This window comes from Plectropomus leopardus, chromosome 10 (genome assembly GCF_008729295.1).
Source record: "Plectropomus leopardus isolate mb chromosome 10, YSFRI_Pleo_2.0, whole genome shotgun sequence".
Taxonomy (NCBI): domain Eukaryota; kingdom Metazoa; phylum Chordata; class Actinopteri; order Perciformes; family Serranidae; genus Plectropomus; species Plectropomus leopardus.
Genome location: NC_056472.1, coordinates 22,156,015 through 22,176,461, shown reverse-complemented (window position 1 = coordinate 22,176,461; position 20,447 = coordinate 22,156,015). Strand labels below are relative to the sequence as shown.

Below are 20,447 nucleotides of genomic sequence, written 5' to 3'. Positions count from 1 at the left end.
GAGGAATATTAGGAGCTTCAGGGAGGGACAAAATTTAAAAACAACAACAACAATGATGAGGACAATAACAACAACAAAACAAATTCACACTCCAGCCACCTTCCTCATTTGATAAATAAAGTACACCACCTAATCACAGGCCTGCATTTTTTTTTCCAAAATCAAAATTAGGTTTAATGCCAAGCAGGTTTTCATGTACAAAGAAATTGCCTTGGTGCAAACAAAAAACATTTTAACAGGACAGAGAAATAAAAAGAACGAGCTGCAAGAGTCGAGAAACACAAAAAAAGGGCTAGAACTGAAAAAATGCAATAAATATGTCAGTATGACAAAAAACACAAGTGGAGTATGTACACTGTAACTGTTTGGAAATGACAGAGTTACACAGTATTGTGTAGGATGCGCAAAAATATTGATCAAAAGTTCACAGTACAGAGATGTACGTAATGAATATAAATGTTGATGCTCCTCTGCTCCCTGGTGGTCAAGGACAGAAATTACTCCATATTTTCTGCAACACACTAAATGTCCAAAAGGTGGCGACAATGCTCCTACAGCTGATCGTAAACCGGCATTAAGGGAGAGACCAAAAGTCAGGATTGTGAAATCCAGTCCGCAGTTTGCAGCTCGCTCGGCTTTTCTCAAGTTTCACGCCGGCGCGTGCTCCTCTGTGCCTGCTTTGTGTTGTCAGGCAGAAAGACACACCAGTCAGGGTGGCGCGTGTCCCGATACACAGGCGTCACAATAAAACAATAGTAGTCATTTTTTGTTGTCAGTTTCAAAGTAGTTAGGCATTATTTATCATTTTTGCTACAATGTCGGTGGGTGTGGAGTCTGGATTCTCGAGTGAGGAGGTCTTGAACAGCCGCTTCCCTCTCCACCGGGCTTGCAGGGATGGGGATGTCGGTGCCTTGTGCTCCCTTCTTCAGTGCACCTCAAACCCGGCTGACCTCGCGGTGGAGGACACCTTCTACGGCTGGACGCCCATACACTGGGCCGCTCATTTCGGAAAGGTAGCTCTGTTACTGGTAGTTTAACGATAACGTACCGTGTTTCATGAAGTTAACATTTTGGTGTGCAGAATGCGCGCCGACGGTCTGCGACATGAGCCTCATCTCGGCCATTTCCTGATGTTTAACCGATGAAAAGCAGCCATCGTTAACTGGCAGACAATGGACCGTAAACGTTTAATTGATACGGTTCTTTAGCTAACGGGTTTTCATAAATTATACCCAAAGGCATTGTAAATTTTAGGTAAGTCTCGCGTTGTATTAGAAAGGGTTTGCGGGTGTAAAGCTGACGTCGAGCGGGGACAAATTTTAACATTATTAATGGCCGTTATATGAGCCGTTAACAAAGAAATTCGAAAAATTGACTTTAGTTAGCTTTAGCTAATTTAACTTACCAACGTTTGGTAACGTTACCGTTATTACGAACACTTGACGCCAAAATCATGAAAAACAGGGTTATATCTGAGCTCAAAAACTACCAATGGTCAGTTTAAATATGTAGTTATTTTATCCTGAAATATTTTATTTAAGTTGTTTATGGTAAAAACATGAAAGCTAATTTACTACGTAAACGACTCATTTCCAACCGACTGACTTCACGTACCTATGCTAAAATTTGCTTTACTCGTACTACACCTTGGGAAGGGCAGGACCACAGTTTGCACACAAATTGGATGCATGCCCACGATAAGAGCAGTAAAGACTCAGGGCTGAGCCAGACCACATAATAGTTGTGCTTTTTTTCCTTCTTACAGCCACTCTTGCACACTTGTCTATACCTGCCTTGTGTCTTCCTGGAAAAGCAATGGATGAATAGATTAAATGCACACGTAGTGCTGTGCGAAAGTCGTAATTAGTCTTAAACTTAGTTTTAGCAAGGTTATACTGATCATACATATTTATTTCTCTGTAGTGTATTTGCTAAAATACACCCAGATAATACTAGGTTCACGGTATTAAAAACGCAAACATTTAAGAAAAAAAAACAACTTCAAAAGGCTAAAGCTTGCAAGTATTTAATGTGACCTCTCTTTCTATTTAGCATGTCTTTAACTCTCTTGGACAGACAATATGAGATTTACTACAATCTTCTGGTGTATTTACTCCAGGTTGCATTCAAGACATGTCATAAACTCAGTATTGATTGTTTAAGCTGTCTTTTGTGATGGTTGTATGCTTTTGTTATGGCCCTGAATACTAAAAAGGCACTGACAATTTTTTAATACACCATGCCATTCCTTTTGGGAAATGTCTGATTAGAAATGGGATTACTTTAAGTATGACAGTAATACCAAGCACACTGCTAATGCAGTGAAATCATATTTGGAGAAAAAAAATGAAAGTGATGGAGTTGTTTCCACAGAGTTCAGATCTGAACATTATAGAAGCAGTGTGTTAACACCTGGACAGAGAAAGGGGTAATAAAAACAGCCCATGTTTTATGAAGACCTCTGGGAAGTGCTGAGGCAGGCTGGGTATAATATACCAGAAGATTATTTAAGAAAACTTAAAGATAGTCGGCCCAAGAGAGTTCATGAGATGCTACATGTAACGGGAGGTCACACCAAATATTGACTTCACTTTGAAGAAGCCATTTTGTTCTGACTTTTTTGGCGTTTTAATGCATTGTACATGTTGTTCTCATTCTTTGTATCTTAATATAGAGTCTGAGAAACAAATATATGTATATTATCCTTACAACTTACAACTGCTAAAACAACAAATCCATGTTTGCACAGCACTATAGCTCATAAATCTGTCTGACTCTTTATGCCCTGCCCTTGTGTCTTCATAGTTGGAGTGTGTGATGCGTCTGGTTCAGGTGGGTTGTGGTGTGAATGCCATGACCTCCAGGTTTGCACAGACGCCCACCCACATTGCTGCATTTGGGGGCCACCCTGAGTGCTTGTTATGGCTACTCCAAGCTGGTGCAGATATTAACAGACAGGTATGACATCAGATGCACACACACAACACACGTCTGCACGCTGTATAGTACAACAGGGGATTAAACAGTTCAGTTTGGTACTTTAAAAATCACCCAACTTGTAAAGTCAGTTTACAGGAATTTTCCTTGTTGATATTTCCTGGAGAGATGCATGTAAACACAATCTTTCACACAGTCTACTGACTGTGCTAAATGGCACATTACAGTGGGATTGTGGACTACATGATTCCCCATTTAACAAATGACTTTGACATAAAAAACCCTCAGTTGTATACAGGGAGAGGTACACATGGGTGAAAGACAAGAGTAGAGCAGTGCGAGAGGTTGAGCTCTGACTGATCCTATCAAGAAGGATCACTCTAAAGCTGGGTCACAGCCTTGCAGTCTACTTTTGCTACTTACCCCTCGACCTGATTTATGTTCAGATTATGGCTATCACATTTTCTGATAATGCATTTGCTCTCAGACTGTTACGTGTTCACCCGTCACGTCTTTTTTCCAGAGTCATGCACTGGGGCTATATTTTATGCTCCGCTGCACTGCTTAGAGAAATCAGATTAGTAGGTCACAATTACATAAGAGTCATCGTCATCGTGAAATGCATTTCTATCAATTGGCTTTGAATTTGCTAAGCATATGTTGAAATAAACACTTTGGGAAACTTATGATTGTGACTTTCTTTCTCTTGAATTCCTAATATTTCAACATGGCTGGTGTTGGGTAGCAGAGCAGCTCACTATTTGAGCTCAGCCCACATTGCATTGTGGTTAGATACAGCCTTCTGGTGTATTTTTTTCCTCTCTCGCTCTTCCATCTGCACTCCTACTAATGTGTAACTGTAAATGTGTGTGGGCGGTGGTGAAGTCTGGTTGAAAAGTTCAGGCCCTGCCCTGCAGAGTTACGCCCTGTTGTCGTCTGTTTTTTTAACCTTGGGAATGGAAAAAGGCGGCAGTTAGGGGAGGGTCTGTTTTATTAACGGCATACTCATACATATATTTAGTATCTTGAAACAGCAGTGTTTTGGCTCATACCTTTGTTCTCGTACACAATACAGTCATGTTTTTTTTGTGTGTAACTGCAGTCTTTTGTCATCACTCAGGACTATGTGGGCGAGTCGCCCATCCACAAGGCTGCTCGTGCGGGCAGTCTGGAGTGTATCAACGCTCTCTTGATTCAGGGAGCGAAAGCTGAGTAAGTCCTGTGATCAGATCTGTGTCTTCTTTTCTTTTCTTCTCTACTATCCAACATCTCAGTTACACCTTTGCAAGGGATCGCCACCAAACTCAAATCGGAGCAGTGATGAAATAAATGATAGATTTAAATGCGGTTTCTTTCTACAGTCTTGCAAATAAGAGTCAGATGATCTACAGATTGACTTTACAAATCTGAATGTGAGATAAAACAATTTGAAACTTAATATTTTTGATATTATGGCTGTCAAACATAGCCAGCCAAAACGAAGCTGCTCTATGAAATGCTAACTTTACAATTTTTTATCACTGCATTTTTGTAAATGTAAACAGAGCTGCTGGACATATTTTTAAGATTGCAGCATAACTTTCATCAGAGGTTCAGAATTAGTCTTTAAAAGATCCTACAATAAAACACCAGGACTCCTCAAAAATTCGAATGAGTGTTTTGGAGGACGAAGCATGCGTGATTCGGGGAGCTCTGTGATCGGCTTAGACCGTACTGTGAATGCATTTCATGCATTCAATATAAGATGAGTTTATTCGATGCATGTCATTTATAAAGACAGACAAAATATAGTATTAATATTTTCCTGTTATTTGTCTATTTGGTCTCATTTTTCTACATGGAAATTGATAGTCTGCCTTGTAAACACATTTGGTCTAGACATCTTTTGATGCTAAATAACAACACTAGAATAAAGACCCTCCGTTTGAGTAGATTTTTGTTCTTAGACTAAAGTTAGTCCATTCTAAATGTCAATGTATTTTAGCAAGATTTATTTACACATTTTCCATTGTAACGTTATGATGGTTGAACAGTCAGGTAAAAGTAATTTGAAAATCTGCAGGGCATTGTAGTCATGGTTGCAGCCATGTAGTTAATGAAATAGTAAGGAAGAAATTGTATAAACTTATCTTGAAACATTTTGTTGCTGGTTGCAAAGTTTAGACAAGACAAAATAATGATTATTTATCTGCTCTATTTTAAAACAGTTTGATCATGAGAGGTGTTATATAATAGAATAATAATAGAATTGGTGGTGCTCCCTTGAAAATGTGACATTTTGTTAATCCTTGAAATTGTTGTTTATCATTGCAACAATTCGCATTAAGTTGCCCTCTGTGTGTAATAATATTGGCAAAGACATACTGGGGGTTAAGGGAAATTATTTACAAGTAACTTCCATTCACATTCAAGTGACACATTCATACCAACTTTGTCATTAAAGGAAGAGCTGCTTTTTAATAAAAGTAAATAATTAACTCCACACAGTGCCTCTGATATTAACTTACAGCTGCACAAATCCAGTACTATTATTATTACACATGCAAGAGGACAACCTAATGTAAAAGTTGATAAACTGTTCTTAGTCTAGTAGGCCATAATGCATGATCTTTGTTAAATCTAGAGTGTGGTTTTCTTTGTTAACATTTGTTTTGGTTAGTGTCTTACATATGCAGCTTGACTGGATGACCAAATGCACCTTGCCACTTTTTTTCTGAAGCCTGTTTACTGTCAGTATTAAAAGGCTACTTCTGTTGCATAGAATGAAAATGCATCAATAATACATAATTTAGTTGCATACTTAACATTTTTAGGAGATTGTGAACTTCAAGATCCAGATTTTCAGTTTAAATTAAACTATTTGGCTGTCATTGCACTGTTTTAAGACAGGTGTCATATTTTAAAGAATATAAAAATGCTCTTGGTTTCGACAAGATAATAAGATATACAAAGGATTAGAAAATGATTTTACATTATAAATGTAACCAGCCAAGGCCACCCTGTCTCTTTGTGGTATTTTAGGAAGTGGATATATTCTGTAATCTCTCAATTGTAATCCCTCAGTTGCTTAGCCCCACCTTTTTGGCTGGCAGCTCCTTTTGTGCATTTCTATTTGTAGATTACATTCTGTTACTGTTGGTGCATGTGAAGCATGAACAAAGGCAGGAGAGATGCATAACTCATCTTTCTTGTTTCTTAAGTTTAGATTGTGTAAGACCTGTATGGAGACAGAGTAATTACACATGACAGTGTTACTCTTTGTGGTGTCTTACATCTCATAACAGATCATAGTTAGGTCCCAAAGATCAGGTACGTCAGTCAGCTCAGTGAATCAACCACTTAATTTACTTATTGCCGCATTTTATACAAGTATGCAAATTTTACTTTCTGAGCTGCTTTTTTAATCGTACTCTGGTTTTCAGTCCAGTTTTATAAATCAGTCCATGTTTTCCTTGGCTGCAGTGACAATATAATATAATATAATGTCCTAGGGAGCTGACAATAAACGCATATGTTAATCAAAGATTCATATCTAAATGAAAAAATTCATTTTTTATTTCTATTTTTCTTGTTTAGCTGAATTATTGCTTTACTTGCAGTTTCATTCTATTGCAACTAGTTGTTTGCCTTTTTTTCTGATACAGTTGATGTCCAGAAACCCAAACAACCAGGGGGTTTATAGATGCAAAGTTTATTTTGTGTAGCATTTATATGTTATTATCCTAAAAGAAAACTTTTATTATGCTGCATTCTTAATCTGAGCAAATTACATCCGTGGGAAAAGTTAATTAGAGACACCATGATGAAATATTGGTTCTTTTTGTAAGACAGTGGTTAGAATGAGGAGAGAAGGCATTAGTGAATAAAGTTTATAAAAGTTTATAAAAGCTGACTTGTGACCTCTAGTTACCTCTGGGTCCGATAAGGAATGTAAACAATGCTAACACACTTTTCCAAGGGGTGTTGAAATACAGATGTTTAATCTCTAACTTTTACTTTTTTATTGGACTACAGGTCCCAGAGATATAAAACACAAACTTGAATTAGAACTGGGAAACAAAAAAATATTCGGGTTAGTTCATCATGAGGTTGATTTTTTTTTTAGTCACACTGTAAATTAAGGTGATTTGTTTTATACTTTTAGTTTAACCATAATTTTCCATGAAACTCCTGGTTGTTTTGGCTACAAAGTTAACATGAGACATGTTTAATAAATGCTTCATTTCTTGTTCACGTCCTGTAATGTGCATTTGGTTATCAGCTGATGAGTAATATTTATGATGACAATGATATGTGATTTCCCCCTTCCCCCTGCAGATTACAGAATATGCATTTAGTTTAGTTTGTTAATTAGTTATTTTTTTAACTTGTAACCCAGAAATGTATAGAGGCACAACTGGGAGGGAAACTAAGAGGCACACTAGGTGGGAATGAGGCTCATGACAAAATAACTTTAGACTAACAAAAAAATGAAGTTGGTGTTGAATGCCTTGCTGTTACAAAAAACATTAAAAATGTTCACTTTTATTTCTCATTAATCATATAAATAACGGGTCTTACTTAAAAAAACAAAGATTACCCAAAGACTAAAAAACATTTGAAAGCCAAATAATCCTTGACAAATATAAAATATTGTTTTAAATTGAAATTGACACGATGCGCTTCAGAAAACATCCAGTAAATCAATATGCCATCTGGGTGTGACTATTATATTAATATTTGATATTTATATATGATTGCATATGTGATGTACATTGTATCACGTGGCACAGTAACTTTTCATAAAGATTTCATTTCATAAATATTTTGTGTACAAATTACAATATTCACATAGTTGTTTATAATCATAAATGCAGGTATGATTATTATCCTTCAAGACAAATGCAAAAAATTCAGTAGGTAATCAAGTATAAACTAGACTATAAAATATTTGTAACAATATTAAGATTGCAATATTTCACAAAATCAACAACAGACATAATTTATCATAGTTTTGTAAATAGTTTTCCTATAAATAACTCATCGTAGTTGAATTTAATTCAACTTTATTTTAGCTCCATGAATGTTTCCTTCATTCCAGGTTTAGATATCGGTCAGATTTTTTTTTGATGTCCTAACATTAACATTTTAGTGGATCTTCCCTCTATGGTTGTTTCTTTCCTTTGTAAAGACCGCTTTAAACTCAATGTTGTCACACATCAAAGAAGCGCCGCCGTCGGCAACAAAATCGAGATAACAGCAAACTGTAAAACCAGACACTTCAAAGGAATCTGTTTTGTATTAAGCAGATAAACTCTAGTGAATTATTCCCATTTGTATTTCTTGATCTATTAACTGGAGTTAAAAAATGTGTTCTTCATTGAAGCTTGCAGAACCTTCTATCATCAATGATAGTCGTCATGTTTTTAAATTAAAATCAATACTTGGTACAAAAAGCCTCAAAATATAACATTTAACAGTAATGGTACTATATTTATTACTTCATACAAAGAGGATCTGCTGCGCCCTTTAAACAGTATGTACACTCAACTTTGTGCCACTATCACTCACCTTGTTGAGTTCACTTTGTGAAGTTCTTGAGTAAAGGGCCTTCGTCATGTAATCAAATGCTTTGCATCTCCTCACATCTTCTGTTGCTCTTGAATACACCTCAGTGTCTTCATCTGGCCAGCTGGGCAGTGCCTTCATCGGAGGAAATAATTAGCCCGTCAGTGGTCTTTACTCATAAACTGTATGCTGGGAATATATTTGTCAACACGCTGTGACTTTTCCTACTCTTCTTTGCACTGGCGTTGTGAGCCCTTTGCATTTTGAAGAAGATAAGAAGAAGAGAAGGTAAACGAGGAGAAACTGCAGTAAATGGATCCATTTCTGATTCATTAGTGCAACTGCAATTCAGAGAGCTCTTTCACCATCTGCCCCCACCGCTGATTCAACACTGAGTTGGCTGAATGGCTGCCAGAAAGGGCTGACTGTGGTTCCAGATACCATAAAAATTAAAGGCCACAGATGATCAATAATCGCCCAGCAGCACCTAATGGCTGACAGTAGGTTTGATCAGGAGCCTGATGCCTCTGAATATAACATATTTGGATGCGTTTTATCATCCAAAATATGAACTAAAGCTTTCACCCCTTTAGAGACCTGCTTTTACAGTACCCATAGTTTCATTTTTGGATACATTTTCACGTTTCTGTGGCCCAGCCACCCGTGTCCTTCACACTGAAACCCCGGGATTTATTCTTTGCACATGCCTGCACTGGATAGCCCTGGTTCCTGATGAAGAAATGAATGTTTTGAACGACAGAAGAGAAAAGTTTGCTCACCCTTGTTTGATGCTTATCTTTGTCTGATCACAAAGTGAGGAAAAACTTTACATGAGAACAGCAAATTAGCAGTCTTATTTGTTTTGGTTTGGTCACAGTGGAACAATCTTGTGGTCTTACCCGGCATTATGAAGATCCTGGTCTCATCTGACTATTTTCTCTCATCTTCTCTCCGTGTTGAAATCAGTCGTCATGGTTCTCGTGTCCGGATTAAACGTGTGAAATCAAATGTGTGTTAAATGTCAAGCGTCTAAACATAGGGGACACGTCCCCCACCCCAATATGTAGATAATTAAGAGCATTAAGAACACCCCCTTCCCAAAAAAGATACATTTTAAGACATACTATAAATTGATGCTGAAAAAATAAAAATTTGTGCATAACAATTCACCAAAAAGCAGAAAATAAAGTGATGCTCAAAAGTTCGATGTTGAAACAAAACCCACGCTCTTGCTTTGATTCAATGAAATTAAAAATAAAACATCAAAAATATAATCAAAAGTCCTTCAAAAGTTAGCTCAGCTTGACCTTATGCAACTGAAATACAAAACATTATCATTTAATACAAATCCTGCAAAAATAATTTCTCTATGTTCTAGTAATTTTGATATCTTGTCTTTCGTGCCTACAACTAAACGTGATCAAAAAAAAGAAATAAACCTTTTTTTAAATATCTAACAAGTTTCCGTATTAAAAAGAGGTTTTTTTTCTTATTTGTCATGAGCCTCAAAGTGTTCAGGTGGTCCATTAGCAAGCTAGCAGCAGGTAGGAATGTGATTAGAGGCTGTCGGTGATGAGAGTAGCGCAGAGACAGAGGCTTAGAGCAGCTGAGTGAGATGGGTTAGATTTGCATACCATCATGTACTGAACTGTATAATGCTAACAATCATCCTGTTGCAATGGTTATTCACTGTCATTTCACTGTACCAGATATTTTACTTCATACACAGAAATGTTTTATTTTGTATGTCACAGTATTAACCCTATACAATATCATAGTCTGTTTTGACATCTAATCTTTGTCACCCTTTCCTTTATGAAAGTGACAATAAGTTACAAAAAAAAGTTTTCTATACTGAACCAGAACCGTACGTCTTAATGTTTTGCAGCCATTGAATTGGAAATGACTTGGTTTTTTCAAGTAATCCTAGAAAGGGGGAGAATAGACACTGCTGAGTCTGCCCCGTTCCCTGGGATAGCCGCACTGTTGTGGCATTGAGTGTTCTCACTATCGCTTCCTATCTACACACTGGCAAACTGTTGAGGTATTTCTTGCGGTGATTGGTTTTAATGCTAGGTTTTTATGAATCAAAACTAAAGTTTTAGACCTGCATGCTTTGCTTATTATCCATGATTGTTCCTGTATCTAGTCTTTTTGTTTTTATTTTTATGATTTTGTTTTTGATTTTGTGAACTAACCATAGGAGCCCTTTATATGGACAGGTTTAATCACGTGAGTCCCATGTCAACATGTAGCATGATAATAGGCTGCCTCTGGAAGGTTAGACGATAGTTAGAGAAGATACATATTGTGTGCTTAGGACGGAAAAGCAAAGCATACCAGGCATTTACAAAGAATTAACGCTTCCTTTCTAAATTTCTGTACCAAATTCATTCATTACTGTACTCTGTTATCCATTTTTTTTGGATTAGTGCTAATTGTAGATGTCAGGTCTCACTAAAGGAATACTGTTTTAGGATATTGTGAAGGGATTATTCAGTGAAATTTAATGTTTTTTTCCAGACTCACCAGTTACAATGAACAAAAAAATACAACAAAACAATATCACAGTATAAATAACATAATTGCAAATATAATCACAAATAATCTTTAAAGTGATACATATTATCTTTTGTTGACCAGAATTTAGCCAATGTGTTTTTATGATTGTTACGGGCTTTGCATTATGAGGGGGTCAACTGAGTAGAATAAGACATTTGTAACAGAAAAATGTCCTAGTTTGGGCGCCCAGCTATCTCACGTAGTACAGAGGGCGTCTCATGTACCAAAAACTGAGTCCTGCAGCGGCCCGTGATTGATTCCAACCTGAAGCCCTTTGCTGCATGTAGTCTCCGCCCCCTTTATGTCTGTCTAAAGCTGTTCTAATAAATAAATGCAGAACAGCTTCCAAAATCATCTTAAAAGAAAAGGTTATAATTAGAATTTTCACCTGATTGAAACACAATTTGTGTGCTTAAATCAGTGTCCCATTCAGATTGTCGAGCGCCTCTTACAATGTATCCAAAGCATAATCTTTTCTTGAACACCTGCTGTTGTAACACTTCAGCACTTGGCCTTTGTTCTTTTTGGTCTAACCGAAAAATAAAGTTTGGATAAGCAAAAACGTGAGAGTTTTTATGGCTTTTTTTGTCAGTATAATTAGATCTTATAGTCTACTAAAATGAGAGATGGACTTTAATAGTCACCCCCAATATTCTTTTTTTTTAAGCTTGAAAAAAATTTAGAGGTAGCCACAGTTGGGGAAATGGGGTATTTTGGGATTTAATCTGAGATCAGAGCACACATTTTTCCAGAGGTTGCAGACTTAACCACTGGACTTCCCCAGTTATTTTGTACTTGTAGCATTTCAGATGGAAAGAGTTACAATGAATGGAGTTAACAGTAACTGATTATTGCTTAAAGGGTAAGATGATATAGTGATTTTCTATAGTTTACTTTCCTTTGGTAATGTTTTTTTCACCAGGGCCTAGTGTCCATACTAATTTGATCAGTTAACTAAGTTTTTTAGACCACTGCATTTTCGTGACAAATTTATTTCTGTAGTGCAGTTAAAAAAAGACTGAGCTTACCAAAGTGCTTTACATTAAAATGTTAAACTGACTTACAGGTTGACTTTTAGATTTGTTCCTTATAGTGAGACCAATCCATCTATCTTATTACAAAGTGTTTTTAATATAAAACTAAGCATTTGGAATAATCCTTTTGGAAGCGTTAATTTTGAAGGGGACGGGTAATGTGCAACAAGTTATTGTGTGATTTAATTTTTTTGTTTTTCAATGTTAAATTCTTTTTAAAAATGTTTTTCATGTGCACTAGTTTTTGAAATGTTTCTTTTTTGCACAACTGTTTAGATAAAAATGCAGAGAAAGAGCAATTTCTAAACAAAATGAATGACCAAACGGCAACAGTGTACTTTAAATCCATTCGTTCATTGTGTGATTGTGTGGAGGTCAATGTCACTTGCTTTTAAATGAAGTGTAAATAGTTTGATATAATAGAATGGATAAAATATAGTGGTTAGTGATCATAAAGTTCCTTAAGTATTTGCTTTCGTTATTTTTTTTAAACTAGAAATGTACATTACCTATTCTCTAGTGCACTGACATTTATATAAAACAACCTGCGGTTCATGAAGTTTTCATTGTTTCTGTCACATTTTAATAGTACATGTCAGCTTGGATTTGGGCCAGAGTCCCAATTCTTTGACAAAGACGTGGCTGTTTGCTTAGAGAACTCATTTTGCAGTTCGATGACATTTAGATACAGAACAAGTGCAGTATTGTTGTGTAATTGGCCAATGGAGAGCAGAGACATTCTCATCATTAAGCAAAAAAGGCCTCTATTGGTTAGTGGACTGGCAGACATTTGTTCCTGCACAATAATTTCACAGCGGGAGAAAATTAAATGTGTTGTATCTGACATTTTATTCACAACATAACTGCAGCAATACACATTTTGAGGTTATCCTTAAATTAAGTAGTATTACTTACTTAACTTAAATAAAACTAGATATCTCTTGTGTTTTTATTTTCCAGTGACATTGCCTCTATACTCAATTGTCATGTGCAAGTCTGAAAATTTTAAACCGATGACACAACACTGTTTGCTCATTCATTGTTGAACTCACAAAATCACCTTATTCCTGCTGCACCTGGATGTGATTAACACAACTGTACGTAGTGCAAAGACAGAAAAAGATAATTGGAGTCATGAATACTTGTACAAAACCCTTTAGATTAGGACAGCTCTTGTATTTCATTCTCTTGTTCTTGTTTCTTGAAATAAATTGGAGACCCAAAATGGAGACGTCCTCATGGCTTCAGCTTCCACAGAGAAGACATCGGGATTTCTGATGCTTGAAGGCTGCACTTTGTTCTTGTTTCGTTCTCTCTCCTTACCGCTGAAGAATCTGCGGAGTTTCCTCTGAAGATACATCCTGGCCTCTTTTTTTGATGATCAGCTTTGACTTTTGATCCCAGAAGATTTCTGCAATCTTGCTCTGCCTCTCTGTTGCATCACTTTTGCTCTCAGGAATCCATTTTCACATCACTTGACACACACACTGCTTTACGTACAGTATACATTCATGTGAACATCACCACTTAAGGTTTTTTTTTTTTTTTTTTTTTTGGACATGGCTGCATCACTGGCTGGAATTTGGATGCGAATTTACAGTAATCCTTGACTGTATCACCAATGGAAATGTGAGATGACGGCGTCCTTTCTACGCTTTGCAAAATCCTCCTTGATGTCGTGTTTCTCCTGCAGACAAGACGAAGCTTTCTACATCACCTACAGAAATTCAGCGGATCTCGCGGATCATTTAATGGAAATATCTGAAATCATCCTGCCCACAGTTGTCAGATTAGTTCAGGTTTCCATCGAAATGACCTGGGTCATACCTACAGTTGTCTTAATTGTATCCTTTTGCAGCAGATGTTTCCTAAATTATTTGGAAACTGTCAAAATTTAAGTTTTATGGAAGATACAAATGATCCAAAAGGATCAGTCGTCATCTCTCACGAGGATGACGAAAGAGGATGTGAGAGAGGGTAGAGCAGCGCAGGTTATTTCTATACATCTGTGTGTCTGTCTGCGTGTGCGAGTACGTGCTTAATGAGTCTGTGTGTGCCTGTGTGTGCGCGTTTGGGAGTGTCATTTTTTGTTTGTTTTTTATTTATGTAAATCAAATGTACATTGAGTGTTTCTAACACTCCTCCTTCTCGTTGTGCAGTATGAGGAATGCCAGTGGGCTGACGGCTGCTGACCTGGCCCACGCTCAGGGATTCCAGGAGTGCGCTGAGATTCTCTCCAATGCCCAGAACTTCCAACAAAACATGGCTCAGTCCCATAACGGAGCTTTTCTGAATGGCATGACCCAGAATGGGGGCCACGCTCGCCCCACTATCCAGGGACGCAGCTTCTTGAATGGCGTTCCAAACAGAAAGAGGTCGTTCGATGGCATGGAGGTGAACCCAGGGAAGAAGGCTCGACCCAACGGTAGGTCGCTGAGCTCATTAAATCTGATTTATTTCGTTTTTGATTTCAGTTTTTTCCAGGTTTCTTTGAAAGGAAAAGCAGCGTCAGTGAGACCAGGCTGGAACATCTATTATTAGCTTGGACTGCTGCACATGCAGCCATGCTGGACAGAATTACTAAACATGGCAGCTTAAGACAAATACACAGCATTTTTAGCACAGACAGAACTGCCTTGTATGTGTGTGTATGTGTGTGTGTGTGTGTGTGCTACAATATAAAAAGGGTATTACTGTAGAATTTTTAAAATCCTTATCATTTTGGTGCTCTCTATATATATTTATATATATAATGGGAAAAGTAATTTTGTCATTTAATTTTCATGTAAAAAAAAAAAAACAAAAACACACTGTGCTTTCTGTGGGGATCTGTACCAAACAAGGATGTTCCTTTATAGTTTATAGGTGGGAGCATCTCTGTAGCACCACACGGCTTCATTTACAATGATGTCATACATTTTACATTCATCAAAAAATTGCAGCTCGTGCAATTTGGATATTGCACCTGGCCCTATCACTGCTTTGGTAATATTTTGATTAATTGTGCAGCCTTACTTCTCATACAACCACATTTTACACAACTTTTGAACATAATTTAGCACCACGCATCAACATAAGTAGTTTTCTTTCACTTACAAACTATTAGTTTAATTGTGTAACAGATTGAGCCTGAAGTTCACAACCAAAGTTACCTTCATGTGGATGTCAAGAATCTTAAAGGTATACTGTGCTGGATTGAAAGTTACTGTTGGTGAACACGCTCACCAGCTAAAGTGAATTTAAAAGCCAACTCCAGATCCACCCCTGTTTGGAGTTTCGCCGGACTAAATCTTTTTTTGGCCCTGTGTGTCTTGGCTCCCTGCTGCTTACAGTCTGGCACCTGGTGGATACCTCTTTATAAAGCCCTGACCAGACCTGAGCGCTTTGGTGGTACACAAAAAAAAAACATCCCAAGCACAGAAAATAAGACGAAAATAAGAAAATACTGGCAGAGGGCGGAGTCTCTGCGAGAGAAAATATATCGCCTCACTCTTCTAGTAGGTCATAAGTGATGATTGAAATGCATTACCTCAGTATGAGTCTTTTTAAAAATCCTGTGTAATATGCCTTTAAAAAGGGATTTTTGGAGATGTGGAGCGTTGACTCTAAAAAATTAAAATTCTGTAACAAACATTTCAAAAGGGGAGATTTTTATTTTAGTATGTAGGAACAAATGTGAATTTTTTTTATTCACAAAAATCAAGTTCAGTGTTAATTTCTCAAGGCTAAACTGTCATCAAAATAGATGCAGAAATAGCAGAATATTTACCTGGGGCCTTACATCATGATAGACTAATATTTTTTGTCATGTTTAACCCTTTAACACCTGGATCAACATCAGGTTTCCTCAATATCATTTAAACCTCTGAAACTTGAGAAAATTGGTTTGCTTTCTGTCAAAAACAAAAATATAATGAGCAAGAAATGTTTTCTGGGTCATTTCTTGGCAAGTTGCTTGTTGCCTTCTCGTGTTTTTGAAAAAAATCAAGCCAATTTGCTCAGGTAGCAAAGGGCCAAAGTTGTTCTTACATGTCGTTCCTCACTTTTAATTTTTGCATGCGTCCCTCGCTCTCTCTCAGGTCTGGGCATGCCACCAGAGCTGCTGAATGGAAATGGGCCACTGGGTGGCGCTGGAGAGCCGCAGATGGAAAGCATGAACATGGAGTTGGCAGCGACTGTAACCTCAGGTGGGCCAGGACCCTATGCATTTGGGCTGAATGGGTTTGTACCACCACAAGGGCCGGGGCCCATGGATCATTGTGAGGACCAGGGGGGACAAAACAGGTTGAGCCCCGCGACTAAAGAGCTGGAGGTCATCACTGTGGCATCAATGCAGACCCCCTGTCGCTGCACCAACTCCTACGCCTACCTGTAAAGGGCTTGTGTGTGTGTGTGTGCGCGTGTGCGTGTGCATGCGTGTGTGTGTGTAGGCATATGCTAATGATCCCTTTTGTGCAGTATATCTTTTTGGTACGGTCTGGCTATGTTTGTTTGCATAACACATAAAGCAAAGCATTTGTTTTGATTCGGTGGTAAGCTACATTTGAAAGATGTATAGCAGTGTGTGTTGTATTTTCTACTTTTCAATGTACCTAATTATACTCGGATGGATAAACGTATGAGATTTCTTTGTTATACAATTATATATATATAATGCATCCGTCCAGTTATACAGATAATTGTTGTGTGATTATTTTTTAGGTTTATGATAAAAGGATGAGTTTTGTTTTGCACAATTATACAGCAGTATCCCAGATAATGCAAACTTATTGCCATTCCCTCGACACAGCAAGTAGCAAATGTAGGTCATATTGGCTTAATGGAAGAAATTAAGGTACGTTTCAAATCAGTCAATATTGCTCATCAAATTATGTGTTATTATTTTTACGCGGTGTGACCATTGTGCTAGGAGCGTCTGAATTTCACTATGGAATAGCTCCAGCTGTCACATGCTCATCCAAAACAGGTCAGAGAAAGTGTTTTATATACAATTATATTAAGACAAATAACTATCCACATGAAATGCAGCATCTAAATGATAATTGGATTTTTTTTTTAAGTAATAGGATTTCCCCTTGTTGACTTATTAAATTCAATTGAGTATACTTTCTTTTAAATAATGCTTGATTGAAGATATTTACTTAAAATGAGTGCCTAAGCGCTCTTTAATAAATACATAGGAAATGTCTCCTGATATTAACCCCTTGAAACCTGAACAAACTGGCTTTAAAAAATGGGACGTAAGCAAAGAGTAAACTAAGAAGACCTGAAAATAACAGGAAATTAGTGGGGCGGTACAAGAAAGTTACCTGAAAATTAGCACACAAAAAAAGTGCTTAAAAATTATTGTTTAATTAATTAATTATTGTAATTATTATTATTTTCTGTTACATTAAATGTAGCTGTAGTTATAATTTCCCCTCTCATTTATGAGCTTTTATTTTTCTTTAAAAAAGAATTACTAATATCTTGCAATTTGTCGAATATTTCCTAGTATCTCATTGCTTTTTTTTCTCATGTTTTTGAAAGAAATTGCACCAATTTGCTCAAAGTTCAAAGGTTTAAATACTTGTGAAAGGCATCTGAAAACAGAACAAGACAAGTAATGTTGCTACAGGTTTCAAAGGGTTAAATGCCACCAGACATTAGCTGAAGCTGTTTTGTATTCAAGAATTTCCTTATGCCAAAGCATATCCCAACATGAATGTAGCTCAAAGTATAAACGACTCACTGTGCAGCTTTTTTGTAGTTTGTGGATGTCATATACGAAGACGTAGTGGGGCCATGGGCTTGGAGTAAGGTTACTCCTCTTTTTCTTTTTCGTTCATTTTGGCTGCGTGCTTAAAGTGTGGTGAATGTTCACTGTTAGTTTTTTAGGCGACTAGCAGGGCTTGCACATCTGTATATTATATGATAATATGATATTACACAGTCTGATTTAAAGTTGTTAATCGGCCGTTTTACAATCAGTAGTTATGAATAAACAGTACTGCTCAAGAAAGTTTGCATGGATTCACAAAAAGCCTTATTTCTTGAGCTGTATTGAGTAGTTGAACAATAACTTAATGTACATTATTTTCAACTTTTTTAGATACTGGTAAGGGAAACTTTGTTCTTTCTGTATTTTGTAGTAATATTTCATGTTGCAGGTGGTTTCTGTTTGTTTTTGAAGTTTGAGTGTACAGTCATTAAATTTGAAACATTCACTGCTTAGTACTGGGCAGGTTCAGCTCTGTACTTGATTGTGTGAAATCATTAAATGTTGATTAATTTTATAAACGTGACTGTGGTGGATTTTTGTTTTCTCATGCATCTGTCAAGTCCTGTTTCAGTGGCATTTTAACTGCGATCCGTGAAAAAGTGGAATTATTTTCAGGTTAATGCATAGAAACACTTTTAAACATGACAGTATTTTTCACGAGATTATTCCAATTTAAATCATGTCTGCCCATTATGTTGGATTTTGGATTATGGCATACCGACACGTCTGGAAGATTTAGGTTTTTCTTGACTTGACACCGTAGCTTAAATACCACTGTGGAGACAGAAGTAGGTCACTGTGTCATGTAGCGGTAACTGTATGTGAGAGCAGCAGCAGATCAGGATGTGACCTACATAAAACAGGTCAAATCACGTTGGTTTGCTTAAAGCTCTGGAATGTACTTTGTAATTATTGATCAACTTTTTCTGAGGGTTATGCAAAAAAAAAACTTTTTCTCTGGTGTGTTGAAATGCAGTCACGTAACGGCTTTGAAATTTCTACTCGGCTGCTCATATGAGCCCCCCTTAATAGTTGTGCAAAACAAAATCAATCCAGTGTGATTTGTCCCCCCCTGCCCTTGTCATATTTATATAAACAGTAAACTAATTTTATATAAATATATGCCCTTTGACTATTTGTCTCATTTCCAGTGGCAGGTGAGAAACACTGTGAGGATTTTTCCTCAAATGGTCACAGTCAGCTTCCCTTTGGGTGTGACCCAGCAACAGAAATCCTCCACGGCCAACTTATCTACGGTGACTCATCTGAGAACAGCAGCTCTGCAGGCAGCCAGGTGGAGCACCAGAAGTCTGTGAAAGCAGAGCAGCTGTACGACCATGCCTTCTTCACCACCATGCTTCTTTACCACGGATCCTAAAGTACAAAACATTGAGTTGACGGGCCGTCCTTTTTGCCTGAATGTCATATAAGCTTAAACAAGCATTCATTTGCCTTAAAGCCACTGAGTGGTCCAGTTATTCATTTATTTTTTTTGTATTTGGAAAGGGCCGGCCCATGTTTTGGATGAACTGAAATGCGTGACTAATTAATTGTTGGTTAAGGAGTGTTTTTTCTCTGTTTGTGTTTAAAGAAAATGTTTGTTTAGCTTATTATTAAAGTTTGATTAGGCTGTAAATAGCCTTGTCCTGTTAATACACTAAAATAAGCATCTGTATTGAACCACTGCCAATAATTAATTTTGTGTCTGTCTCAAATAGAAGTGGGGGGTTAATTAAAAAAAAAAAAAAGCAAGATACTCATTAATAATTAAAGTTTTCCAAAAGTTAAAGTTTGATTCAGTTTGTCTTTGGACCACTTTATAGAGAAGTTATGAAATATATTTATCCTTATCCTGGCAAAGATGCCATGTTAAGCCAATAATAAATGAGCTTCCTAGAAAATGTTGGTATTTAAGATATTTTCAAACTAAGTCTCAAACATCATCTAATATATGGAGGTACATGAAATGTCACATACATAGGCTATATATTTAAAAAAGGGAATGGCATAATGGTAATAAAAAACACAGATCTAATAATGTGTCATTTTCTTTATTCATCAAAGCCGTTAAAATAATATATTGTTGATCAAAAACTGTCATTCATGCAGCGCATTTCATGGGATTGTGTGCAGGAGAGAGAGAGGATCAGATTCTTTATTGTCATTCCAATCATGCAAATGCATGAAAAATAAAATAAAAAATGTAGTACTCAGGCCTGAGTGAACATGAAATAACAAAAACTGTTATTAGTCAGCAAATAAGTAAATTAAAAAATAGATAAAGTGAGCAGTGCAGTCAACAATAAAATCATAAAGTCTAAAAAAACGAGAAATATTATTGCAGCATGGTCTGAGGAATATAAAATATAACCACAATCTCAAAATTCAAATAAATCACTTTAATGTTGTGGATGGTAAAAGTATAAGTATACTGCTGGGCAGTTTAGTTATACATGATTTATTGGTCGATTGCATTTTGTATTAATAATCTAAGTTATGAAAGTAACTAAAAGTAAAAAGTACAGTATTTTCCTCTGAGATGCATGAAATGGAAATGCTCAAGTAGCTCAACATTCTCTAAATTCTCAAGAGAAAAATCATTTCCT

The 20,447-nt window shown here is 36.8% G+C and overlaps 1 protein-coding gene across 1 annotated transcript; it reads left to right on the top strand.

Annotated features, from left to right (window-relative positions):
* The first annotated feature begins 679 nt into the window (after positions 1-679).
* Positions 680-19,630, top strand: ankrd10b (ankyrin repeat domain 10b). The gene is made up of 6 exons (XM_042494154.1): positions 680-1,013; positions 2,806-2,958; positions 4,058-4,149; positions 14,240-14,505; positions 16,160-16,267; positions 18,993-19,630. Exons 1-6 carry the CDS (start codon positions 816-818, stop codon positions 19,217-19,219), a joined length of 1,044 nt encoding a protein of 347 aa, XP_042350088.1. The 5' UTR covers positions 680-815; the 3' UTR covers positions 19,220-19,630.
* The last annotated feature ends 817 nt before the right edge of the window (positions 19,631-20,447 follow it).

Excerpts from the sequence above, each read along its gene's own strand:
- ankrd10b (XM_042494154.1), top strand. The coding sequence starts at position 816 with ATGTCGGTGGGTGTGGAGTCTGGATTCTCGAGTGAGGAGGTCTTGAAC. Across the intron at positions 14,506-16,159 it reads GAAGAAGGCTCGACCCAACG|GTCTGGGCATGCCACCAGAG; the intron begins GTAGGTCGCTGA and ends GCTCTCTCTCAG. Across the intron at positions 16,268-18,992 it reads GGCAGCGACTGTAACCTCAG|TGGCAGGTGAGAAACACTGT; the intron begins GTGGGCCAGGAC and ends TCTCATTTCCAG.